The sequence below is a fragment of the Aegilops tauschii genome, chromosome 2 (genome assembly GCF_002575655.3).
Source record: "Aegilops tauschii subsp. strangulata cultivar AL8/78 chromosome 2, Aet v6.0, whole genome shotgun sequence".
Classification (NCBI taxonomy): domain Eukaryota; kingdom Viridiplantae; phylum Streptophyta; class Magnoliopsida; order Poales; family Poaceae; genus Aegilops; species Aegilops tauschii.
In genome coordinates this window covers 121495790-121523219 of record NC_053036.3, presented here as the reverse complement: position 1 = coordinate 121523219, position 27430 = coordinate 121495790, and the positions used below count along the sequence as shown (strand labels likewise).

Genomic DNA, 27430 nt, shown 5'->3' with positions numbered 1-27430 from the left:
CCTCTAGGGCATATTTCCAACACCCCCCCCCACACACACACGGTAGAGTTCTCTCCTACAGTGTTTCTGACGTCCAGTGGCACAAACGACATTTTTGAGTGTGTTGTGGGCAACGTTTGGCAAGCCTGTCGACCACCAAGATCCTTTCTCACAACGAGCCGTAAAGAAGAATATGCAGCAGAGCGGCACCCATGACTTCCATTCCGCCTTTGCCAACAACTAAGTCAGAGCATCTGAGAAAAAATATTTTACACCAAATTTGGCAGTGTATGACCCGGATGACTCCACAACCATATCCATGCATCTCTTCTGGTTGGATAGAGCCGAACTGCAAATTTCGCTTGGTAAAGGTTAAGGATCTCCATAAAACCTCATATGTAGATTGGTTTCCTTATATCCTCAATCCAAGCTCCATTTACCAAAGCTTCATCAAAATCATTTTCTCCGTAATGATGGGAGATGTAATCGGACAAACATTTGGAGCCATGTTCTTGACCGATTGGCCCTCAATCCATTTCTCGGGCCAGAAGTAACACATTTGTATTGTCGCCAACTGTCACTGTAGGCTGTGCGAGGGCTCTCCAACCACTGCCATTATATATTCCAAGCCCACCTGAGGTTAAGGCCGAGACTCATGAACTCCACGTCAAGGAGGCCGAATCCACCTCATGGTGGACACCTTGGACCGAGTTAGTGTCAAAATGAAATGACACGGAAGCCAAAATGAAATGTCTGTTCATGAAATGTCATCATTTTTTTGGTGTTCATTTTGTGAAATGCCACTTAAAGTTTTGTGCAAAACATCTGGAATGTATGTCTAATTATCAATTGTGAACGGAATAATTGATTTATGAACGGTATCTCTCACAACTCCGAAATGACATTTGAATGTATGAAATTGTTGTGGAATTGATCTTAACTTGCTCCCAAACGTATTTGAAATGGATCTGAAATATGTGAAATTGACTTGAACTGTCTCTGAAATCTGATTGAATGAATGGAGTACTTGCTTTGCAAACTGACTTGAACTGTCTTTGGTAAATGGATATGTGAAATCTGAAATGGATATGTGAAATTGACTTGAACTGTCTCTGAAATTTGATTGAATGAATGGAGTATTTTCTTTGCAAATTGTATCTGAAACAAATTTTAAAAATATATTTGAAAATGTTTGAAGATCGTTGTGGAATTGATAAGAACTATTACTAGCTTTCTTTGAAACCGTTTAGTGGCCTAAAACGTCTTATATGTGTTTACAGAGGGGTGTCTAAAATGGTTCCAGAATGGGTATGTGAAATTAATCTGAATTGTTTGTGAAATCTAAAATTTAAGTTATTCTATATTGTTAGTGAAATGGATTTAAAATATAAATGGAATTGTCTCCCAAAATGATTCTGAAACCACAAATTAAATTTGAAAAAGGATTATCAATTTTTTGGGCAAAACTTGAAACCATAGTGTTATTTAAATTCTAAAAACCATCAAAACTTACTTGAAATGTCAATAGAAAAGATTGCATACTTTCAAATATGCATTAAGCTGGAAAATGGAGGTGTGAATCTCAAAGCAACTATGAGCGGCGGTTGGCGGCACATTGCGTGCCTAGAAACGACTTAGGCCTCTATAGCTGCCTTTTAGGGCTTCTCCAATGTGGATCACCAAATTTCCGTATGCAAATGTTTGCAGATACATCGAGCGCCGGACATCCAACCGTGTCTCACATCCGGACTAGGAGTTACGACTGACATTGAGGCAGACAAAGCGAGAGAAAAAAACAAGGCGAACATGTGGGTTGTGGGAACACTTGGTCCAACTAATAGTGGACTAGTCGGACGTCCACACTCCCTCAGATTTGTGTCCAGGTTAGGGGATTTCAGACATCTAGAGTGGGCCGGACCCATTTGGTTAGCCATGTTGAAGGCCTAAAAGTGTCCGGTCCAAATATTTGAAGACGGTTTGGTGATTCGCATTGGAGTGCCCTGTCATAGTGCTTGATGTGCCTCCGTCCCGAAATAAGTGTTGTACAACTTCGTATTAAAGTTAGTACAAAGTTGAGACACTTATTTTGAGACGGAGGGAGTACTATATACTATTTCAAAGAGTTTGTAAGATTCACTGACTAATTAAGTCGATAATGTGTGAGCATTAGCATGAATAATATTGCACTTTCAACTGAAAAGAAATATTGCACTTTTCAACTAAAAGAAATATTGCACTTTAATTTATTATCACTTTCAGACACGAAACATTCAGAATTTAATAGGGTACACCGGCGACTTATCCGGATTGAAAAGCCCAAAGTGCTTCTCCGTCTCAGCCCCCGTCTTGCGGTTCTCATTGAACATGGCGAATACGTAGGTCTCCAGCGGCTGCGACTTAGAGGGCGTGCCCTTGCCGACGTGGTTGATGAGGTTTTGGTTGTACGTCCGCGCGTTGGCCACGCTGGCGCCGACGCCTCCAGCTGACGGCCAGCCGCTCTCGGAAATCACGACGGGCACCTGCACCTTGGCGCTCCTCAGCGCCGCATACACCGCGTCGACCATGGCGTCGAAGAGGTTGGTGTAGCTGAGCCCGTTGTCCTTGATGACCCTGGAGCTCGGCTGGAAGAGGGAAAAGTTGAGGTCGATGTTCTTCTGGTCTCCGATGTAGGCGAAGTAGGGGTACACGTTGACCAGCAGCGGCGCGCCGGTGGTGCCGAGGAGCGCCACGATCTGCTTCATGTAGTCGTCCTTGAAGACGGCGGAGGAGGGCGGCGAGGAGGTGGCGAGCACGTCCATCTTGACGGCCGTTGACACCTTGATGCCCTTGATGCCGGCCTTGGCGAGCGCGGCGTTGAGGTTCTTGATGGCCGGGAGGATGCTCCGCGTGGCTGCGCCGGCGAGCTCGTTGCCGACGGCGATGTACCGGAAGGAGACGCCCGGGTAGTAGCGCTTGATGTTGAGCTGGACCCAGAGGTCCGCCTGGGCGGCGCCGGAGGCGAGGCGGGGCACGTTCTCGTCGGCCACGTCGATGAGGACGCCGATGTTGCTCCCGTTGAGGGCCAGGAGCGTCTGGACGTCCGGCTCGTAGAGGCGGATGGCGGTGATGCCCTTGGACTTGTAGAGCTGCACGACCTCGGCCGGCTTCGGCAGGCGGTCGCCGTGCACCCCGTAGCACACGCCACACGCCCACGGACTGCACCCGGCCTGTGGCGTGCGATCAAACCGATCGGAGCAGTACAACCTCACAATTAGTCACAGAATCAATACTACTCGGTGAACTCAAGTATTTTACGTAGCAATTATATTTACTTAGCACTGCGTGCTGTTGCATGCTTGCATGGTTCATAGTATTATCACTTTACCAGTAAGTATGGATGTAAGCACCAGCGCGGTGGCGAGCACGGAGGCAGCACGCTGCAGTGCCATCGTCGGCGCAGCTCGATCGATCAGCTTACTTCAGGTAGCTAGCTACGGTCTACAGGTAGCACCGCACAGGTTGATGTACAATGTACTCAAAGCTGTGCTGTGTAGTGTAGCCCTAGCTAGTTCCCGTTGCAAGCTGTGGTGTGCAGGCAACCGGGCGCCGGGCGCTATTTAGAGCATTACTAGCAGAACCCTCAAACCCTCAAACCCTTATAGCAGTTTTAAGGGTTGAGAAGTGCTAGTTTTTGACATTTTTTTGGGTTGAAAAACAGGGGCAAAGACTAGAACCCTCAAACCCAACCCTTATAACGGAATATTCCCTTCCTCCACCTTGATTTCGGCCATCCTCCACCACGCCCGTCTCCGTCGGCGAGGAGAGCTCGGGGCGGCGCGGCTGCCTCTGGCCCGCCTGGCCTTTGGCGCGGCGGCGAGGAGAGCTCGAGGAGGCCTGGGGCCGGCCTGCCTCTGGCTGCGGGAGGCGGCTGGGGGGCGGGAGGCCGCTGTCAATGGTGGGCGGGGTGCGGCAGGCCGCCTGGTGCGAGAGGTGGCGGGCGGCTGGGGGGCGGGGCGCGGCGGCTGGGGGAGGTCGAGGAGGTGGAGGAGAGGTTGAGGAGGCCGGGTGGCGGCCGGACGGCGAGGAGAAAGCTCAGGGCGGCGACGGCGGTCGCGCGGCACGGATGGGTGCTGCGCGGAGCGGGAGGCGGCGGGGAACGGCGGATCCGGTGGCGGGGAGCATGGCGCAGCCGGCGGCGGGCGGCGTGCGTCGAGGGGAGGCGGGGGCGGACGGATTGGCGGCGGGCGGCGGGCGGCGGCTCGGGAGGGAGGAGGCGGGAGGTTGGGGATGGGATTTCCCTACCGCGCGACGTGGGAAGAGAAGTGCGGGTTGGGGTCGAGTGCGCCTCTCCAACCCTCACTTCTACAGGTTGGAATTGGGTTTAAGGGTTGGACCCTTACTTTTTTTTTGAGGGTTTGAGGGTTTAGGGGTTCTAGTATTTGCGTTTTTTTTAATTTCAACCCGAAAAAAGCGGTTATTTTTAAGGGTTTAAGGGTTTAGGGTACTACTAAAGATGCTCTTATACAGGATTTCAGGCGGGGGTGGCTAGCCAGGCATTCTGACTTTCTCATATCCAAACTTGGTTCCACTTAATGCTACACAGTAACGTCGCAGTGGAACCCGGCGGTGAACAAGCGGTTCGAGCCCTTTGCGATTTAATTTAACTGGGTGAGCAAGATGATCCACGGCTTTTACGGTCTTAAATCGAACCGCCTTGAACGCCCTTGATTAATTGGTTCCACTCTCACTCTCTGCGTGGATAGCGACGGTACTGCTCCCAGGGCTTATCTCAAAATTTCTGTTTTTTCGTTTTATAGTCTCATTTCTATTTCTATTACTCCTCATCACATGCTCAGATATCAAGTGCATTAAATCACTGCATGTTATGATTAAACAAAAACTCAGCAATGCATGTTTTTTTATATAATTATTGGTCATGCATGCATGCATTGCGACTAATGCATTGGTAAACACATTTTTCTAAGGAAAATAGGCACATTAATTGAATACTTTAGCACATTTTGGTAAATACTTTAGCACAGAATCAAAATAGACAGTATTATCACTTTAGTAATATTGTTTTGCATCATTCATCATCTATCTTAGTTCGTGAGATTTTTAAATTGAGCCTTGTAAACCGAAAAGGATGAGATAGTAATTAAAGTTAATCAATGGACCAGTGAAGAGGGAAACGGAGGAGGAGACCACGCCACACCCACCCTGCGCGTGGACACAGATTTTTACGGGCGTTGTGTGGCGCTCTAAAGCATACTAGTGAGTTGTACGTGCTTTGCACGCGAGATATTAATGCACCACAATATTAACAAGCCACAATATTTATATATGTATAATGTAAAATACAGTGTTGTTACCGATGATAGTTGAATTAATTTGGTAGCATGAATAGTTAGTTCAGGATGTTGGAAATATGGCAGGTATTACAATTAATATAATTCCGAATTTATGTGAGACTGATGACAAGGACAGATCTAACACATTTATACATGCAATCACGTAGATGAAATCTAACAGAGTAAATGAAATCGACATGGACTGAAGTCCCATAACAAGATCACATAAAATATGACCGATCACAAAAGGATTTCTTACAGCGGGGTTGATGATGAGATCGCAGTGAAGACGGAGATGTCGATGGAGAGTTGATGATGAAGAGATCGCAGTGCAGACGGAGATGTCGATGGAGAGTTGATGATGAACCGATCGCAGTGCAGACGGACGTAGTGGAAGAAGATTGAGCAGTCGTGCGGATGCACGGCCCAGAAACTTTATCGCCGGGCTACACGTGCAGGTCGCCGATGCCGGCGAAAGTCCGAAGACTACTGCTCTCCTCGCCTTGTTGCACGGCAGGGAGAGGATCGACAAAGGTTGACTGATGAGGACATAGACCTGGGGTAGGGTAATAGGCCTGGCCTATGCCTCCTACCTAAGGTCCTTGTCCTAGAAGCAAAGAGGTTCAGGAGTAAATAGAGGGGACCCAACGAAGGTGTCGAGTGCAATCCACTCGACCTACCATTCACTCGGAGACCCCCCTTTTATTCAGGTCACTCGACCACTAAACCACTCGACGTGCAGAAGACCTAAAGCCACTCCGCGCAGCAACGGTCGGGCATTTACCCTTAGAATTAATAGTCATTTATAGCACTTTACTACAGACGTTACCTGTAACGCACCTTCTTTATGAACATTGAACCCTGTGTAACGGAGGGGAGCTGGGGTCCTGGAGCACTCTATATAAGCCACCCCCCTCCTCTGGGACAAGGGTTCGCACCCCCTGTAACACACATGCATATAATCCAGTCGACCGCCTCCAGGCTCCGAGACGTAGGGTTGTTACTTCCTCCGAGAAGGGCCTGAACTCGTAAAACTCGTGCATACAGCTTCTCCATAGCTAGGATCTTGCCTCTACATTCCTACCCCCTATTCTACATATACTGTCAGACTTAGAACCACGACAGTTGGCGCCCACCGTGGGGCAGGTGTTTTAGCGACTTGTTGGAGAAGTTGCAATTTTTCCGATCCCCATCAGCATGGTTTCAGGCGGAGGATTGGCCGAGGGCCGCGAGATCCATTTCGGCGCGCTCGTGTTCGTCGCCGACGACTCCGCTTGGCTCCAAGAAGCTCCACTCGACGTCGAGGCGCTCCCCGTCCGCGGGGCAACGCACTTTCGCGCGTGCGTCCGCGGCGTCCTCCTGCGGCAGCCGTCGACCCAGTATCGGTCGGCTCCGGTGGCGTCTTCACTCCCTGCTGCCCGCCGGCACAAGCGTTCCGGTCGGTCGAGGCTCCAGCGGCGGGTGAGGCACGCGGTGGCTCGCCAGTCGGCCACCCCCCAAGTCGCGGCAATCGAGCCTGACGAAACTCTCTACGGCCTGTTCGACCTGTCGACTGGCTCCGTTGAGACCGCATCCGAGTGCGACAGCAGTGACCCCGCAGCGGAAGTCCTGATGGTCAACGGACCGCGCAGTCCTCCTGGCTTCCCCCGCGACGACGGTGGTGATGGCAAAGGCGATCCGTCGTGTGTCCACGAGGAGTACTGTCCCGAGCCCCTCTCTTCGCAGCAGAGGGAAGAGCTTCGCCGCCGTAACATGGATGCACTTCACACTCCTATCGTTGGAGAAACCCCCGAGGCCCGGGCCTTGGAGGAGGTGCGCCTGGCCAACTTGGCTGAGCGCACTCGACTGGAGAATCTCCAGCACGCACTCGACGAGCGTGCTCGGCAACAAGTTCCTGAATCAAGTCGACGACAACTCTTTCCGCCTCCAACCCAGGTATATCGAACTCCGATCCAGAATCTCGCGGCTGCTGCCCGAATAGCAGAGTCGATTCAGCCTTCCCAGTCGGAGGCCGGTAGGGGTTTGATGCAGATCCGGGCTTTGCTCCGGGCGGCGGGGGAGCAGAACACAGCAGTGTCACAGTCTCAGAATAGGATTCATAGTAGATCTATAATTGCAGACACAGTTTAGTCGGCTCACAGCCCAAGATCACCTCCAAGGCGTGAGGGACGTGGAGATCGACAGGATCAGTACAGAAACCGTGAGCAGTATGATCGTTGTCGAGTACCCACGCCGCCCCCAAGGAGTGGGTCATACGCGCCTCGGCAACACGATGACAGGCGCCCTCACAGTGGTGGGCGAAGGATTCCAGTCGACCCCCGGGAGCCGGGCTTTGACGCGAGATCCATTCTCGTTCAAGGTCTTGTTGACAGGAACTGAGCACACAGAGATGGCCAAGATAGAGATTACCCGACCGGCAGCAGGGTGCATGTTTCAGGTCCTGAGTGTTTCAGCAGAGCCATCAAAGCAGCAGTGATTCCTCCCAACTTCAGGTTGGCGACTGGAGTCAGCAAGTTCACTGGTGAGTCCAAGCTTGACACTTGGCTTGAGGACTACCGAGTGGCTGTGCAGATTGATGGTGGCAATGATGAAGTGGCCATGAAGTACCTTCCTCTGATGTTAGAGGGCTCGGCCAGAGCGTGGTTGAATCAGTTAGCACCTGGTAGTATTTATAGCTGGGAAGAGCTTGCCCGAGTGTTTGTCAGAACATTTGAGGGTACATGCAAACGGCCAGCAGGGCTAACTGAGCTACAGTCTTGTGTGCAGAAGTCGAATGAAACTTTGAGAGATTATATCCAGAGATGGATCACGTTGCACCACACGGTGGAGAATGTGTCTGATCACCAAGCAATTTTTGCCTTCAAGGAAGGCGTCAAGTATCGAGAATTGAATCTGAAGTTCGGTCGGACCGGAGATATGTCTCTGAGTCGAATGATGGAAATTGCCACCAAGTATGCTAATGGTGAAGAGGAGGATCAGCTCTGGAGTGGCAAGCACAAAACAGTCGCCCACGAAACCGGAGGAGGGAACTCCAGTCGGAAGCAGAAGTGCAAAGCCGAGTCAGCTGCTCCCGGAGAAGCCTTAGCCGTGACTCAAGGAAAGTTCAAGGGGAAGCCCAAAGGGCCATGGAACCCCAAGAAAGTAAAAGATCAAGATGGAAATGATGTGTTGGATTTACCATGCCACATTCACACCAAAAAAGATGAGGAGGGTAATCTCATTTACCCGAAACATACCACTCGACAATGTCGGCTCCTAATCCAGCAATTCTGAGAGAAACAACCCAAAGAGAAGGAGAAAGAATCAGACAAGGTTGAGGATAAGGAAGAGGATGATGATGGTTACCCCCACGTCAATTCAACTCTGATGATTTTTGCTGATGTTGAGAGCAAAAGTCGACTGAAAGTCATCAACAGAGAAGTGAACATGGTCGCTCCAGCGATGCCCAGTTATTTGAAGTGGTCTCAAACTGCCATTACATTCGACCAGTCTGATCACCCAACACACATAGCCACCCCTGGGAGGCAAGCGTTGGTGGTCGTCCCAGTCGTCGAAGGCACTCGGTTGACTAAGGTTCTGATGGATGGTGGCAGTGGCCTTAATATACTATATGCGGAGACCTTGAAGGGAATGGGCATTCCGATGTCCAGACTCAGTGAAAGCAATATGAGTTTCCATGGAGTTATTCCTGGCAAGAAGGCTGAGTCACTCGGCCAGATCGCCCTCGATGTGGTTTTCGGTGATTCCAAGAATTACCGCAAAGAAAAGTTGACGTTTGAAGTTGTGAATTTCCAGAGTGCCTACCATGCTATTCTGGGCAGGACGGCTTATGCACGTTTCATGGCTCGACCATGCTACGTTTACCTCAAATTGAAGATGCCTAGTCCCAAAGGAGTGATCACTATCACTGGCAATCGGAAGAAGGCAGAAGAGTGCTTCCAGAAGGGCTCAAAGATCGCCGATGCACAAATGGCCGTAGTGGAATTGCAGCAGTATAAAAAAATGCAGATCCGAGTGATTTGTTGCGAGCTAAGAAGCCTGCCACGGATTCAGCATTTCAGTCGTGTGGTGAAACGAAGCCGATTCATATTCACCCGACCGATCCCAATGCTGCTCCGACTCAGATTTCGACAACACTCGACTCCAAATAGGAAGAAGCGCGCATCCAGTTCCTCCGTGAGAACTGGGACATCTTTGCATAAAAACCTTCTGACATGCCGGGTGTTCCCAGGGGGCTGGCTGAGCACCGTTTGCGAGTCGACCCAAAAGTGAAACCGGTCAAAGAACATCTTCGATGGTCCGCCGTACAGAAGATAAAAGCGATCGGTGAAGAAGTGGCTCGGCTCCTAGCAGCTGAGTTTATCCGAGAGATTTACCACTCCGAGTGGCTAGCCAATGTTGTTATGGTCCCCAAGAAGGACGACTCACTTCGCATGTGCATTGACTTCAAGCATATCAATCGGGCCTGCCCGAAAGATCACTTTCCTCTACCCCGCATCGATCAAATAGTCGACTCGACTGCAGGGTGTGAGCGCTTGTCCTTTTTGGACGCTTATTCCGGGTATCATCAGATCCGACTGTATGGACCCGATGAGATAAAAATAGCTTTCATCACTCCATTTGGGTGCTTCTGTTATGTCACCATGCCATTCGGCCTGAAGAATGCTGGAGCCACATTCATGAGGATGATTCAGAAGTGTTTACTCACTCAAATCAGTCGGAATGTGGAAGCATACATGGATGACATTGTGGTCAAGTCACGTAAAGGTTCTGACCTGTTGGCTGACCTAGCTGAAACTTTTGCCAACCTCAGAAGGTATGATATCAAGCTTAATCCATCAAAGTGCACATTCGGAGTTCTGGGCGGAAAATTACTAGGTTTCCTCGTTTCCGAATGGGGAATCGACGCTAACCCAGAGAAAGTTGGTGCCATTCTCCGAATGAAATGCCCTGTGCGTGTGCACGATGTCCAGAAGCTTACAGGTTGTTTGGCCGCCTTAAGTCGATTCATTTCTCGCCTTGGTGAAAAGGCATTGCCTCTTTACCGACTGATGAAGAAGTCTGATAAGTTCGAGTGGACTCCTGAAGCTGATGCAGCATTTGCAGAGCTCAAAGCCCTGCTTTCCACCCAGCCGGTGCTTGCTGCCCCAATCAGCAAAGAGCCTTTACTGCTTTACATTGCATCCACTGGACAAGTCGTCAGTACAGTACTTACGGTTGAGCGGGAAGAAGAGGGAAAAGCCTATAAAGTTCAGCGCCCAGTATATTATGTTTCTGAAGTTTTGACTCCATCAAAGCAAAGATATCCACATTATCAGAAGCTTGTTTATGGGATTTATATGACCACGAAGAAGGTTGCACATTATTTCTCTGACCACTCCATTACAGTCGTCAGCGACGCTCCATTATGAGAGATTCTGAACAACAGAGATGCAACTAGTCGAGTGGCAAAGTGGGCGATTGAACTTCTTCCCTTGGATAATAAGTTTGAGGCAAAGAAAGCTATCAAGTCCCAAGCAATAGCAGATTTCCTCGCCGAGTGGATCGAACAGCAACTGCCGACTCAAGTCCACTCGGAACACTGGACCATGTTCTTTGATGGTTCCAAGATGTTGAATGGTTCCGGTGCTGGGGGGTACTGGTATCCCCCCGAGGAGACAAGCTCAGATATGTTCTCTAGATTCACTTTGATTCCTCCAATAACGAAGCAGAATATGAAGCACTCTTATATGGGTTACGTATGGCCATCTCACTGGGTGTCCGTCGCCTCATGGTCTACGGGGACTCAGATTTGGTAGTCAATCAAGTGATGAAGGAGTGGGACGTCAGAAGCCCAGCTATGACTGGTTACTGCAATGCGGTGAGGAAGCTGGAAAAGAAATTTGAGGGGTTAGAGCTCCATCATATACCCCGACTGAAAAATCAAGCAGCCGATGATTTGGCAAAGATAGGTTCCAAGAGGGAAGCCATTCCCAGCAACGTGTTTTTGGAGCACATTCATACACCTTCAGTTCAAGAAGATCCTTTCACTGAAGAGCCCCCGCAGTCTAAGAGTGCCACAGATCCGACTGAAGTCGAAGTCCCAGCCGTGGTCGACCTGATCATGGAAGTTTTGGTCATCACTCCCGACTGGACAGTGCCATACATTGCGTATATCCTTAGGAAGGAACTCCCAGAGGATGAAGAAGAGGCTCGACAGATCGTCCGTCGATCCAAAGCCTTTACTGTGATAAAAGGACAACTGTTCAGGGAAAGCGTAACCGGAGTCAGCCAGAAATGCATAACACCAGAAGAAGGTCGAGTGATCCTCAACAACATCCACTCGGGGACCTGTGGTCACCATGCGTCCTCTCGGACCATTGTGGCCAAAGCATACCGAGCCAGATTTTATTGGCCATGAGCAAATGAAATGGCGAAAGATATAGTCAACAAATGTGAAGGCTGCCAGTTTTACTCCAATATGTCTCACAAGCCTGCGTCAGCCCTGAAGACTATTCCACTCGTCTGGCCCTTTGCTGTTTGGGGATTGGATATGGTTGGACCCCTGAGGACTGGTAGGAGCGGCTTCACTCATGTGCTTGTAGCAGTCGACAAGTTTACCAAATGGATTGAAGCCAAGCCTATCAAGAATCTTGAAGCCAGTACCGCCGTCAGCTTCATCAGAGAATTGACATTCAGATATGGAGTTCCGCACAGCATCATCACTGACAACGGGTCGAACTTCGGTTCTGATGAGTTCAGAGCCTTCTGTGCTTCCCAAGGCACACGAGTCGACTATGCTTCAGTCGCCCACCCCCAGTCGAATGGACAAGCAGAAAGAGCAAATGGCTTGATTCTCAAAGGACTGAAACCCTGACTGATGCGTGATCTCAAGCACGCAGTAGGCGCCTGGGTCGATGAGCTTCCATCAGTTCTTTGGGGATTGAGGACAACTCCAAATCGGTCGACTGGCCGAACTCCATTCTTCTTGGTTTATGGAGCCGAAGCTGTTCTACCGAGTGACTTGCTTCACAATGCACCCCGAGTCGAGCTCTTCTCTGAAGATGAAGCAGAATAGGCCCGACAGGACGCAGTTGATCTCCTAGAGGAGGAAAGAGAGATGGCCTTAATCCGTTCGACCTTTAATCAGCAAGACTTGCGTCGATTCCACGCCATAAACGTGAGGGGCCGAGCCTTTCAAGAGGGAGACTTGGTTCTTCGAGTGGATCAGCAGAAACCACACAAGCTCGCCCCTGCTTGGGAAGGTCCCTTCATTGTCACCAGAGTTCTCCACAATGGAGCATACCATCTTTACAATGTCGAGCATCAAAAAGACGAGCCACGGGTTTGGAACGCGGAGCTGCTCCGCCACTTTTATACTTAAGTACTCATTCGGATGAGATGTAATAAGAAATACCTTTGTAGTTTGTTCAATCAAAGACAAGACCTTTACAGTCTTCCTAAATGGTTGTTGTTACTTTTGTTTGCGTCTGAAATCCACCAGTGGGTGACTTTGCCGCGAATCCGTTTCGCCTAAAGTTTGAAAAATCCTACCGAGTGGTGAGCAAGCCACTCACTCGGGGGCTTAGCCGCGAATCCGTTTCACCTAAGTATGTAAAATCCTACCGAGTGATGAGCAAGCCTCTCACTCGGGGGCTTAGCTGCAGTCCAGTACTCGCCTAAGTTTGAAAAATCCTACCGAGTGATGAGCAAGCCTCTCACTCGGGGGCTTAGCTGCAGTCCAGTACTCGCCTAAGTTTGAAAAATCCTACCGAGTGGCGAGCAACCCTCCCACTCGGGGGCTTAGCTGCAGTCCAGTACTCGCCTAAGTTTGAAAAATCTTACCGAGTGGTGAGCAAGCCTCTCACTCGGGGGCTTAGCTGCAGTCCAGTACTCGCCTAAGTTTGAAAAATCCTACCGAGTGGTGAGCAACCCTCCCACTCGGGGGCTTAGCTGCAGTCCAGTACTCGCCTAAGTTTGAAATCCATCCCTATCCGCAAGGACGACGAGGTGCAGGTCGACTGAAACCTTCTCCTTCGGAGCTGCGTCACAAGTACAACGTACGCTCCATCCCAGTCCGCAAGGACGATGAGGTACAGGTCGACTGAAACCTTCTCCTTCAGAGCTGCGCCACAAGTACAACGTGCGCTCCATCCCTATCTGCAAGGACGACGAGGTGCAGGTCGACTGCAACCTTCTCCTCGGAGCTGCGCCATAAGTACAATAGCTGCATCTCAAGTACAAAGATTATTCCAATTGAAAAGCAAATTCCCCTCGAAGGCAAACACAAGCATATTCAGAGATAAACCAAGTTCAGATAAATCCTAAAGTTCTGGATGACGGATCAAAAGTATTCGAGCATCAAGCCCGAAGAAGTTTAACGATTACACAATCACTCGGCATTCCGAGGCAAATAAAGGTGGAGCATAATGTTTCTCGGTCACGCGTCAGGAGAAGGACTAGCTGGGTCGCAGAAACTGTCAAGGTCTATGCCGTCTGCAATGCGAGTGGTGGCATCAAGGAAAATGTCCATGAAGGATTGGAAGGTGTGCCTCTTTGTGTTAGCAACCTTGAGCTCCGCCAGCTTGTCTTCTTTGACGTCTTTGCAGTGCACTCGGACCAAGGACAACGCGACATCAGCGCCACAGCGAGCAGATGACTTCTTCCACTCTTGCACTCGGTCAGGTATTTGATTCAGTCGAGCCATCAAAGACTCGAGGTCTTGAGACAGTTCCGCCTGAGGCCAGAGTTCAGTATCAACCCGAGTCATCGCTGCTTTCAGGCGAGCAAGATAAGCAACCGCGCTGTCCATGCGAGATTCCAACCGTAGCACATTCATCGCAACATCATCCTTGACTGGACAGTTTATGGGATCGAGACCCGTCTCGACCCGCCCAGTTTCCGCTTCAAAGTCTTGGCAAAGCTCTACACAGTTGAGTAAATGGTGAGTCGACGATATAATCGAGCTTGACAGTCGACCGTAATAAGTCAGTCAATCATCAGTACCTTCAAGTTTTAGGACCAGCTTTGCAGCAAGCTGGCCCAGATAAGACTCCAACTCGCCCTTCTTGGCCTTGAGGCTCCCAAGCTCGCCAGTCAGCTTGTCGTTGTCTTTCTTCAGTCGCTCGACCTCCCGATTGGCGTCAGAAACAGCAGTCTTCAGTTTGGAGTTCTCTTCTTTAACTTGCCGACTGAAGCAAGCTTCTTGTCAGCAAGCGCCGTTTTCTCTCGCGCTTCCTTCTGTGCAGCAGCAAGATCCAGATCCTTCTTCTCCAAAGCCTGCTTCATTTTCTATAAAGAAATAACATTCTTCAGACGGGCTTGAAGTTGACGGTTTTCACTACATACATCTGCTCGAGTGGAGTCACTCGGTTCAAAAAATGGAAAGGAAAAGTGCCAGCAGTGAGCTAGACAGTTGACGATTGGTTACCTCCCGTGGCAGCTACTTCATCACGAGCAGTCTTGAGATTCTTCTTGGCCAATTCCAGATCAAGGTTGAGGCTGATTTGCTGCTTGTTCATTGTAGAAAGCTGAGCCCCAAGATCACAGGATTTCTGCAGTATAAGCCATATTAGTTGACTGAGATAAAAAGACATCACAGTGATAGCTACTCTAAGACTACCACCGAATCAAACATTCAACGGCAGCCTCGGGGACTACACCCAGTGGGTGCACTTAGCGTGCCCCCACTGGTTTGAATAAACACTCGACATGGTCTGCCCAGCGCGAGAGTAAAAAAAAGTAGTTCTCAGACCATAGTCGACTGCCCGCAGTCAACCACGGTCTCGGGGACTACACCCAGTGGGTGCACTTAGCGTGCCCCCACTGGTTCCAGTTCCACTCGACCTGGCCCGCCCAGGCCGAGTGAGAAAATTCAGATTCTCAGACCACAGTCGACTGCCCACAGTCAACTATGGTCTCGGGGACTACACCCAGTGGGTGCACTCAGCGTGCCCCCACTAGTTCAAAGACTCAATCGACTCAATCCAAGTCGACTCAAATAGACTTGTGCAACTTTAAAACAGTCACACCCCAGTGGGTGATCGGATGAGAAATAAGATCAGTCGGAAATCAACTAACCTGGACATTGGTCTGCAGAGCAGCGCCGGCGTTGAAGGCCACCTGACTGGCCTCGTGCACCACTTTCATCTGCCCCATCACAAGATTCAACTGAAGAAGAGCTTCCTTGGCGGCACTCGGTGGGTCGTCTGGAGTTTGATACGCAGTGAAAAGCGATGATGGCAGAGCAGTCGAAACAGCGGCTGGGTCTGATGCGTGGAGTTGTAATGGAGCAGCAGGGGTCTGAGCAGCTGATCCTGATGGGCAATCAGTCGACAGCGGGATAGAGAAAGTGACATTGGTGCGAGCCGGATCTGTCGATCGCTCAACCGTCGTCCCAGACATCAGTGTCGACTGAGGAACCTGAACCTCAGGCGCTTTCCCGCTCAGTCCCTTGTCCCTCCTCCTCCTTTCCCTCAGAGGCACTTCTTCTTCATCGTCCGGGAGCACAACTACGTCCCGTGGTGCTGCAACAAACAGAGAAAGTCAAAGAGATAGCTGACAAACAATCCAGTCGTCCAAATAAATTCGAGTCGGGCAGACTTACTGGCTTTGGAGGTAGATGCGTCGTCGGTTTCCTCGTTGTCTGGGGTCTTGTCGATATCCATATCAGTCGCAGCCGAGGCAGGGCTGTAAAGGTTCATCATCCACTCGGTCAGTACAAGAGAATCGGTCAGAATAAGAAAATACGGGGAGAACATTTACCCAGAAGCAACAGGAACGTCCATCTTGATTCTAGGCAAGGTCTTCCGAGCCTTCGAAGGATTGATCTTGGGCTGCTTGGTGACCTTCGCAGCCAATTCTGGAGTCAAAGACCGAGCACACTTGTGAGATGGAGCGCTCGAGGCCACAGCCTTGCCGCGCCTGCCCGCGGGATCATGGTGCTAATTGGATCGACGTTCGGAACGAGGTGGTGAGTCGGCTACCTCCTCGCCGTCCGACTCATCACTCTCGTCTTCATCATCGTTGGCTGGTGACTCCCACTCGCCGCTCTCCTCCGCGCTGTCCTCGCCTTCTTGGTCCTGCTCCAGAGCTTGTTCACCATTGGGCATTGAGTACATTTCTGTATAAATCTACAAAACAAGGAGCCGAGTGGAAATCAGTCGGATCAACAAACAGTCAGAAAACACATCCAAATTCAATCACTTGTAGTGGCCAAACCTTGTCTGGCTGGTTGCTGTCGCTGAAAGGTTTGACTCTCCTGGCGCCCCTGGGGTTGTCCTTGTTCCCGGTGATGCCCCTCAGCCACTCGGCCACTGTTTTGGCCATCACCTCCTCCAGATGAACCCGAGCGGTATCACCAGCCCCGGAGTACATCCACATGGAGTGGTCACGAGCTTGGAGTGGTTGAATGCGCCGACTGAGGAACACCTCCAGCAGATCCATGCCGGTGACACCTTGGTTGATCAGTTGAACTACTCTCTCGACCAACATGCCCGTCTCCGCCTTCTCCGCGGCGGTCACTTTCAACGAAGATGGAGTTTGAACACGATCAAAAGAAAAAGGGGGAAGTCCAGTCGACTGGCCTGGGGTCACGATATCCTGGCAATAGTACCAGGTCGACTGCCAGCCCCTGACCGACTCAGGAAGAGTCATAGAAGGGAAAGAACTCCTCTTCCTCTTCTGAATACCCAGACCCCCACACATCTGGATAACATGGGTTTTCTCGTCATTCGAGTTCGCTTTCTTCACTGTTTGGGAGCGGATGGTGAAAATGTGCTTCAAAAGACCCCAGTGCGGTCGACACCCCAGGAAATTCTCGCACATGGACACGAATGCGGCAAGATATGTGATGGTGTTGGGAGTGAAATGATGGAGTTGAGCCCCGAAGAAATTCAAGAAACCTCGAAAGAAGGGGTGTGGAGGAAGCGAGAAGCCGCGGTCGACATGAGTGGCGAGCAGAACACACTCACCCGGTTGTGGCTGTGGCTCCGTTTCCCCCTCCGGCAGCCGCGCGGACTCATGGACGATCAGCCCCAACTCGGCCATATCGTCCAAGTCTTCCTGCCGAAGGGAAGATCGGATCCAATCTCCCTGGATCCAACCCGACGGCAGCCCCGAGCGCGATGAAGATCCCCGATTCGTCTCCTTACTTTTCGCCGCCCCCGTCGCCTTCTTCGCGCGTTCCAGCGCCGCCATTTTCTCCTTCCCCATGGCGGCGGAGCGGCGGCGTCGAGAGTGGAGAAGCTAAACGAGGTGAAGGAGCAAGAGGAAGAAGAAGGAGAATGGGCACGCACAGTGCGGACGCCTCGGCCTCGCCGCTTTTAAAGGCCCACTTCCGAGTGGCTGACGCGCGGGCCCGGACGATCCTGTCAAATCCCTTAACAGTCGCACATGGGATACGTGGTGAAAAAGGTGGCACGGAAATCGAAACGTCCTACTTATCTACTCCGCTTACCACGGCGCGCTCCGCCTGGCGCGCTTCCACCAAAATTTCGAATCCCGCGAAATCCGGGATCCCCTACAAACCGATCACGCCAAAGATTCCATGTCAAGGATAACACTCGACGGATGACGTTATAAAAACCAGTCGGTCATTTCTGAATCGATCAAGGCGACTGAAATGAAGCCGAAGTTCCAACAACTGGCATCCATTTGGAGATGAAAGCAAGAGTCAAAGCAAGGTCAACTTCAACCTTCTTTTCACTCGGACCTCAATCCATTCGGGGGCTAATGATGAGGACATAGACCTGGGGTAGGGTAATAGGCCTGACCTATGCCTCCTACCTAAGGTCCTTGTCCTAGAAGCAAAGAGGTTCGGAGTAAATAGAGGGGACCCAACGAAGGTGTCGAGTGCAATCCACTCGACCTACCATTCACTCGGAGACCCCCCCCTTTATTCAGGTCACTCGACCACTAAACCACTCGACGTGCAGAAGACCTAAAGCCACTCCGCGCAGCAACGGTCGGGCATTTACCCTTAGAATTAATAGTCATTTATAGCACTTTACTACAGACGTTACCTGTAACGCTCCTTCTTTATGAACATTGAACCCTGTGTAACGGAGGGGAGCTGGGGTCCTGGCGCACTCTATATAAGCCATCCCCCTCCTCTGGGACAAGGGTTCGCACCCCCTGTAACACACACGCATATAATCCAGTCGACCGCCTCCGGGCTCCGAGACGTAGGGCTGTTACTTCCTCCGAGAAGGGCCTGAACTCGTAAAACTCGTGCATACAACTTCTCCATAGCTAGGATCTTGCCTCTACATTCCTACCCCTCATTCTACTGTCAGACTTAGAACCACGACATCGACGGCGGTGGCGCAGATGAGTATAAGCCACCCCCTCCTCTGGGACAAGGGTTCGCACCCCCTGTAACACACACACACACATATAATCCAGTCGACCGCCTCCGGGCTCCGAGACGTAGGGTTGTTACTTCCTCCAAGAAGGGCCTGAACTCGTAAAACTCGTGCATACAGCTTCTCCATAGCTAGGATCTTGCCTCTACATTCCTACCCCCCATTCTACTGTCAGACTTAGAACCACGACATCGACGGCGGCGGCGCCCTGGCGCTTTTATTAGCCGCCTTGCATGCAAGCGAAGCGCTATGGGCGGCAATTAATAGCTCACTGAGCGATGATTGATGCAGTCAGTCAGTGCCCTCGATTATTCTATTCCTGATAGAAGGATCATGGCGACTAAAAAGTGCCGGAAGGAGAAAGTCAAAGAAGGACTCGAAACTTGCAGATGAGAATGGTTTAGGGTTGTGTTTTCTCGAGTGTCTCTGGCGAGAAGGACGTCTCCCTCTTGTAGACTCGGATGGATAATCCCCACGCAGCACGATCTGCCTATATCCTAGGATCCGCCCCCTAGGATATCTCCATCACGAACGAACGTGTAACCGCACGCAAACGTGCGAGTCTATCCTCGGTTCGTGCGTGAGACAGATGCGGGTGGATAAGAGTAAAAACTGCGCGATGAAAAATAACAAAAAATGCATTTTATTAGGCCACAGTCGCGCTCACCAAAGTCACAAGTCACGCGTAATTAAACGCGAATAAATGCGAAATGCGAGCAAGCGCGCACGTGTGGTGTACACTTGCATCTTTAGTCATCCCAATCAATGGAACCATGAGAGGCCCCCATATAAGCAGGTAAAACTCTTGCTCCCTTAACGATGTGGGACTAAACTCCCACATGGCTGTCCACCCCCTTGACTTCTCTCCAATTCTGAAATTAATTTGGGCCCAATCTGTGTATAAAGCCCATTAATTCCAACACAGGATGCCCCCATAAAGTAGCTAATGTTATACAACATTTGGTAGAATCTATTTGAAAAGCTACATAGACTTGAAGAAGTGGTTGATTATAAGTCACGTTGAACAAGATTTCACATGATAATATCATGAATGACAACACTTTTATGCAAGAGAAAGAAAAACTATTGGAGCAAGAGGATGCATTAAGAGTCTAAAATAGAGGAGAAGTGTCCGGAGATAGTAAAAGGGGCAACTACATCACACACAAGAAGTGGTTTGCATCACATTTTCTATGCATCCAGTCGGAACTTCTAGATAGTACACAATCTAATGTAAGTAATAAGAAATCGAACGGTTATCAACGTTCGGATTTGCCACCTCTTTGCCATCGGATCGAATTCATCCAACGATCCATATTCAAAGTTATTCCTACACTATATAGGGGTATAGATATAGATATACGATCGCTCACGCGCCCTGCTTAAATGGGCCTGACACAGTGACCATAGTGCCAGACACCAGCGAACTAGCACATGCGCGAGCCTATACGTATTTTTTACTAGTTATTTCACTTCGTTTTAAAAACAATTATTCGGTTTAAATTTAATTCGAAAATACCCATCAATATAAAAAAACAATGTTCCTGAATTAAGAAAACATTCACAGATTTTGAAAAGGTTCATGAATTTTAGAAACAATATATAATTTTTTAAAAAAAATCATGAATTATAGAAAATAGATTCGTGAATGTTAAAATGTTGTCAAATTCAAAAAATGTTTACGGAGTTCCTAAATTGTTCATGAACTCAAAAAATCTTCACAGATTTCAAATATTCATGAATTTGAAATAAAGTTAAAAACTTCGGGAAATATTGTGACTTTTTAAATGTGAAAGTGCTCATAAATTTTAAAAAATGTTCACGGATCTTGACAATGCCCATGAATTCAAAAAGGATTATATTAATTTAAAAGGATGGAAAATGAAGGAAATAATATAAAAATAAAAGTAATAATTAGAAAAATAAAACCTTACAAACCGGTGGAAAGCCAAAATCAAAAGAAATAAATTGAAACAAAAAAACTCGAAGTTCCAAAACCAGCTCGGAACGTTCGCAAAACCGTTCTGCACTTAACTCCCGAGCGGTCAGTTCGTAATGGGCCGGCCCATGTTCATGCACTTGGAGCGATAGCAAGTGATAAATATCGCTATAAGCGATACATATCATTTGCTAAATGTTACTCAACAGAACCAGTTAGCTAACCATTAAGAAGGCCCGAAAGTAATAAATAGCCATGGCTTCGCTGGGATCTTGTGATCCAACCAAAGTTGCCTCAGGCCCATTCCTCCATCCTAATAATTTCTATTGCAATTGCCTCATGCCTCCCCCTCCATCGTTTGTGCACATGAAATATTTTTTTATATTTTTGGGCTTGGAAATATAACAGGAAGGGACTATTTTACTATCAGATCCGCAAATCGCATGCTTGTCTGCACATAAATTTTAATAAGAGTTCAAATAGTTTTTATATATTGTTCAAGAAATTTAAAATTATTAGAAAGAGTTAAAGAGTTTATAAAATTTTAAAAACATCCTGGTTTTTAGAAGAAAATAAATAGAAATAACAAATAAGAAGGGAAAAGGGGAAAAAGAAGCTGAAAAGCAGAAAAATCAATAGCTAAGAAAACAAGAGAAAACTATAGAATACCGAGACCACCCAAAATAAAGGCAGAGAAAACATCCGTTGCTGGGCCACGACCTATGTCGTGGCGCGAGAGGCGATTGTGGTGTATATGTGGCCTATATATAGTCCTTTGCACCTTTAGCGTTCCCCAATAATTCAACCCAATAGTTGGCCTGCTATATTTTGTACATCAATGAAATTTGCCCATACTTGGACAGTCATTATTACCCTCTTCCCACATCTTCTTACTCCCTCGAGTTCTCTCCTACAGTGTTTTGATGTCCATGGCAGAATCGACACTTTTGAGTTGTAGGCAACGCTTGGCAAGCCTGCCGTCAGTCGAGATCCTTTTCTCTCACAGCCATAAAGAAGAATTTGCAGCAGAGCGGTGCCCATGACTTCCATTTTGCCTTTGTCAACGGCTAACTCGGAGCATTAGAGAAAAAAGTATTGTGCACCAAATTTGGCAGTGTACTACCCAGATACCTCCACAACAAGATCCATGTATCGGTAGAGCTAAACTCTAGGTATTGCTTGCCAAAGTTTAAGCATCCGCATAAACCTCATATGTAGATTAGTTTCCTTATATCCTTGATGCATGCTCCACTTACCAAAGATTCATCAATAGTCCTATTCACCCTAATGATGGAAGATGTAAAGTGACAGAGTCATTTCCTCAACCGATTGGCCCTCAACCCATTTCTCGAGCCAGAATAAACTCAATTTTCTGTTGCCAACTATCACTTTGGTTGAAGAGTTAAACATGTGTTTTTCCCCACATGTTGAGCAAGGGCTCTCCAGCCACTACCATTCGATGTTCATATATTCCAAGCCCACTTGTGGTTAAGGGCAAAACTGATGAACTCCATATCAAGGAGGCCGAATGAGCCTCATGACTTTGGTGGACGCCTTGGACTGATTTGGTACCGAAATGAAATAACAGCAGAAGCCAAAATGAAGTGAAAACACATTTGCAGTATGTTCATGAAATGCCATCGAGATTTTTGCTTGTGTTCTTCTTTTGAAATGCCACTCAATATATTGTGGAATTTCACTTAACTTTTTGGGTAACACATATGGAATGTATGTGTAGTAATCAACTGTGAATGCAATAATTGATTTGTGAACTGTTTCTCAAACAAGTCTGAAATTGCAATTGAATATGTATGAAGTCTTTATAGAACTGGTCTTAACTTGCTATGAATTGTATTTGAAATGGTTCTAGAATGGATATGTTAAATTTTGAATTGTCTCTGAAATTTGATATTTGAGTTAGTGTGGATGAATGGAATAATTCTTTGCAAATTGTATCTGAAACAATTCTGAAATTGCATTTGAAAATGTTTGAAGATCGTTGCGGACTTGATAAGAACTATTAAATTTCTTTGAAATGCTTCTAGAATGGATATGTGAAGTCGATCCGAATTGTTTGCGAAATATAGTTTTTAGTTAGTCTATCTTGTTATGAAAGGCATTTCGAATTTGAATGAAATTGTCTCCGAAAATGATTGTAAATCACAACTTAAATTTGAAAAACATTATAGATTTTTTAAAACTTGAAACCATAATGTTTTTAAAATTATGGGACCCATCAAAAGCTACTTGAAATGTCAATAGAAAAAAATGCATACATTCAGGTACATAGGAATACATTAAGCTAGGAAATGGAGGTGTGAATCTCAAACCAGGAAACGAAGCTAGAAAAGAAATCTCTATGATGTCAGCTCTATATACAATGGGATCATCTTGATAAATAAATAGGGCTTAAAGGTAAATTAGTGAAGGATTTTAGAAAAACCAATGGTGTCAACTGACACCAATGCCATAGAGGCAGCTCCGTCCGCATATTAGTTTTGACCTAAGTCAAACTTTATAAAGTTTAACCATGTTTATAAAAACAATCTAAATTTTCACAATCACAAGTATATATAGTATACTGAATGGCGATTCTAATGATATTGATTTGGTATTGTGGATGTTAATATTTTTTATATAAACTTGGTCAAAGCTTAAATTTGACTCGAGACAAAGTTAACGGACCTCAATAATTCCCAATCGTTTGGATTTTAAGAAAGTCATCCCAAACGTTTTTTAATAGCAACTTAAGTTAACATGACGTGGCAAGTTTAGTTGTTAAAGCAGGGCAATTTTGCCCCAGTTCATTTTTTTTAGAAAAATGCCTAAACTTGCCACCTCATGTCAACTAAAGTTGCCATTAAAATTTTTTCGGGTTGCCATGCTTAAATTTCGAACGTTCAGAATTTATCATTCCCGAAGTTAATAGGTGAAGTAAATAAAAACGGAGGGAGTACATTGTACTATATATTTCAAAGAGTTTGTAATATTCAGTGAATAGTTAAGTCGATGATGTGTGAGCATTAGCATGAATTTTGCAGTTTAATTTATTGAAATCGTCACTAATTTCAGACACGAAACATTCAGAATCTAATAGGGTACACCGGCGACTTGTCCGGATTGAACAGCCCAAAGTGCTTCTCCGTCTCAGCCCCCGGCATGAGATTCTCGTTGAACATGGCGAACACATAGGCCTCCAGCGGCTGGGGCCTATAGGGCGTGCCCTTGCCGACGTGATTGATGAGATTCTGGTTGTACGTCTGCGCGTTGGCCACGCTGGCGCCGACGCCTCCAGCGGACGGCCAGCCGCTCTCGGAAACCACGACGGGCACCTGCACGTTGGCCTTCCTCAGCGCCGCGTGCACGGCGTCGACCATGACGTCGAAGATGTTGGTGTAGCTGAGCCCGCCGTCCCTGACGACCGTGGAGCTCGGCTGGAAGAGTGCGAAGTTGAGGTCGATGTCCTTCTGGTCGCCGATGTAGGCGAAGTAGGGGTACACGTTGACCAGCAGCGGCGCGCCCGTGGTGCCGAGGAGCGCCACGACCTGGTTCATGTAGCCGTCCTTGAAGACGCCGGAGGAGGGCGGCGAGGAGGAGGCGAGCACGTCCAGCCTGACCGCCGTCGACACCTTGATGCCCTTGATGCCAGCGGCATCGAGCGCGGCGTTGAGGTTCTTGATGGCCGGGACGATGTTCTGTGTGGCGGCGCCGGTGAGCTCGTTGCCGACGGAGATGTACCGGAAGGAGATCCCCGGGTAGTGCTGGATGTAGAACCGCACCCAGAGCTGTGCGCCGGGGACGCTGGAAGCGAGGCGGGTCACGGTCTCGTCGGCCACGTCGATGAGGACGGCGATGTTGCTCCCATTGAGGGCCCGGAGCGTCTGGACGTCCGGCTTGTAGAGGCGGATGACGGTGATGCCGTTGGATTTGTAGAGCTGCACGACCTCGGCCGGCGACGGGAGGTGGTCGCCGTTCATCCCGTAGCACACGCCCACGGACTGCACCGGGCCTGTCGCGTCCCATCAAACCGATCGTGAACAGTACAAACGATTAGTCAATAGTCATACTGGCTATTTAACTAGCTACAGTTAGTAGGGCATGCTGTTGCATGCATATATTTTACCAGTAATAAGTATGGATGCAAACGCCAGTGCGGCGGCGAGCACGGAGGCAGCACGCTGCAGTGCCATCGTCGCGCAGCTCGATGGATCAGCTTACTTTGACGGTCTACAGAGAGCTCCGTTTGCAAGCTGTGGTGTGCAGACTGCAGACAGGCCCTATTTATACAGGACTCCACAGAGGCCAAGCTTGGTTCCACTTAATGGTAACACAATAACGTTCCAGTTGAACCCGGCGGTAAACAAGCTACTTTGATCAAACATTTTCATTGATTGCTACTGGAGTAGTAATTTAAACTTAACTGGGTGAGCAAACTGGTGCCGGAGGATGATCCACGGCTTTTACGGTCTGGGATCAAACCGCCTTGAAACAATTAGTTCCGCTGTCACTCTACTCGCAAAAAAAAAAAAGTTCCGCTCTCACTCTGTGTCACTGTGTGTGGCCAGCTAGCTGGTTAATTAAGTTAATTAATGGTGCTTTCAAGTGTGCGTTGTTTGTGTAACGGAGGAGGGCCGGGGAAGAGGGAAACGGGGGGAGAGACCACGCCGGCAATGGCGGCAGAGCAGCCCAGGACCGTAGCACAATGCCCCGCGCGCGGGGACAGAATTTACTCTCCGGAATCAGCCAGCTAAATACTGCTGCTTTTTTAAGGGAAGCTAATTACTGCTGCTGCTGACCTGCAAGAAGGCCCGGAAGCAATAAACAGCTAATTACTGCTGTTTTTTCTTACAGGGAAACTAATTACTGCTGCTGCTGGCCACGCGTGGTTAGGGCATCTCCAACGCTCAACCTCAAACCGCTCGCATACGTCTAGACCGCATGCTTCAAACGTGTATGCCATTCAATGCAGTTCTGTATTAGTCTATCAAGCGGTCCGGACGCATTCCCCCCCCCCCCCCCCCCCCCCCCCCCCGCGCAAAACGGAGACAAAATTGGGGAGCTTTGCCAAAGTCCGGACAGTAGCCACGTAGGACTTTGAAGCCCCGACCCACTAAATCCCCTCTCTCGGCCCCATTTTCATCAAATCCACCCCTTCTCCCTCCTTGCTTTGCGCCCGCACTCTCCTCCGACGACGATGTGGTTGTACCTCTTCGGCTAGCACACATGCATTGTCGGGTCCGCAACCAGCACCGACGCGCTCGCTCGCCTTTTACAACGGCATCGTCCACTCGGGGCACGTTTGTAGGCAGGTACACTCTGCCTCCCCTGTGGACATCATCCATAGCGGTCACCACGTCCGGTTACTGTTCGGTCAAATGTCATTGAGCTTATTTTCGAACACCATGTCGTTTTCTTAGAGTATGAAGAATGGCGGTGTACTCGACCATGGAGGATGAGTTGTTGTGTGATGCGTGGTTGGACATATCCACAGGTTTCGTAGGCAGGAGCAGAGAGGGAACTTTTGGCAGCAAGTGCATGAATTGTTTGACGCGCGAAAGCACATTCCCTATGACATGCACATCATCCATGATCGCAGTGTGAGGTCATTATCGTATTGTTGCTACGTGATTGCTTGTATCGGCGTTGGTAATTCCCCGAAGAGGAGAGGATGATGCAGCACAACAAAGGTAAGTATTTCCCTCAGTTATGATACCAAGGTTATCAATCAAGTAGGAGAATCAAGCAACACTATTTAAACAGCACATGCACACAAACAACAAATACTTGCAACCCAACGCGTAAGAGGGGTTGTCAATCCCTCTTCGGTATTGAGATAGATTAAATTGTATGAGATTTGATAAATAGATCTAACTAAAACACAAAATAAAATAAATAATAAAAAATGGCAGCAAGAGTTTTTCAGATTTAATATGATAGGAAATAGACCCGGGGGGCGTAATTTTCACTATAGGCTTCTCTCAAGAAAATAGCATACAGTGGGTACACAAATTACTATGGGGCAATTTATAGAAAAGCAAATAATCATGACGATATCCAAGGCAATGATCATGTATATATGCATCACGTCCAAGATTAGTAGACCGAAATGATTCTGTATCTACTACTATTACTCCACACATCGACCGCTATCCAGCATGCATCTAGTGTATTAAGTTCATGGAAAAATGAAGTAATGCAATAAGAACGATGACATGATGTAGACAAGATCTATTCATGTAGGAATAGACCGCATCTTTTTATCCTTAATGGCAATGATACATGCGTGTCATGTCTCTTTCTGTCACTGAGATTGAGCACCGCAAGATCGAACCCATCATAAAGCACCTCTTCCCATGGCAAAAAAAATCAATCTAGTTGGCCAACCAAACCAAAATTTCAGAGAAGAAATACGAGGCTATAACAATCATGCATATAAGAGTTCAACAAAGACTCAAATAATATTCATGGGTAGAACTTATCATAAACCCATAATTCATCGGATCCCAACAAACACACCGCAAAAATGAGTTACATCAAATAGATCTCCAAGAACATCGAGGAGAACATTGTATTGAAAATCAAAAAGAGAGAAGAAGCCATCTGGCTAGTAGCTACGGACCTGTAGGTTTGTGATAAACTATGCTACTTCTTGAGCTTGCGTTGGTTTTTCCCTTGAAGAGGAAAGGGTGATGCAGCAAAGAGAGATAAGTATTTCCCTCAGTTAAGAACCAAGGTATCAATCCAGTAGGAGGAACACACAAGTCTCCAATGATAGCACTGATGACCCACAAGTATATGGGATCAATTGTAGCCTTTTCGATAAGTAAGAGTGTCGAACC

General features: G+C 48.2%; 2 protein-coding genes across 4 annotated transcripts; both read right to left on the bottom strand.

The window, feature by feature from the left end:
* Positions 1-2231: 2231 nt before the first annotated feature.
* On the bottom strand, positions 2232-3407 carry LOC109786807 (glucan endo-1,3-beta-glucosidase GII-like). 3 transcript variants are annotated; one of them, XM_020345359.2, is made up of 3 exons: positions 3344-3407; positions 3238-3247; positions 2232-3174 (listed from the first exon to the last, which is right to left on the bottom strand). In XM_020345359.2, the coding sequence occupies exons 1-3, from the start codon at positions 3405-3407 to the stop codon at positions 2250-2252; spliced, it is 999 nt and encodes a 332-aa protein (XP_020200948.1). In that variant the 3' UTR covers positions 2232-2249. The 3 variants fall into 3 exon arrangements, with proteins under 3 accessions (XP_020200948.1, XP_073365653.1, XP_073365652.1); XM_073509552.1 differs by lacking the exon at positions 3238-3247 and having other exon boundaries at positions 2232-3169; positions 3335-3407; XM_073509551.1 differs by lacking the exon at positions 3238-3247 and having other exon boundaries at positions 2232-3185; positions 3339-3407.
* A 20119-nt stretch (positions 3408-23526) lies between these two features.
* On the bottom strand, positions 23527-24822 carry LOC109786806 (glucan endo-1,3-beta-glucosidase GII-like). Its single transcript, XM_020345357.4, has 2 exons — positions 24715-24822; positions 23527-24600 (listed from the first exon to the last, which is right to left on the bottom strand). The coding sequence occupies exons 1-2, from the start codon at positions 24779-24781 to the stop codon at positions 23675-23677; spliced, it is 993 nt and encodes a 330-aa protein (XP_020200946.1). The 5' UTR covers positions 24782-24822; the 3' UTR covers positions 23527-23674.
* Positions 24823-27430: the final 2608 nt, after the last annotated feature.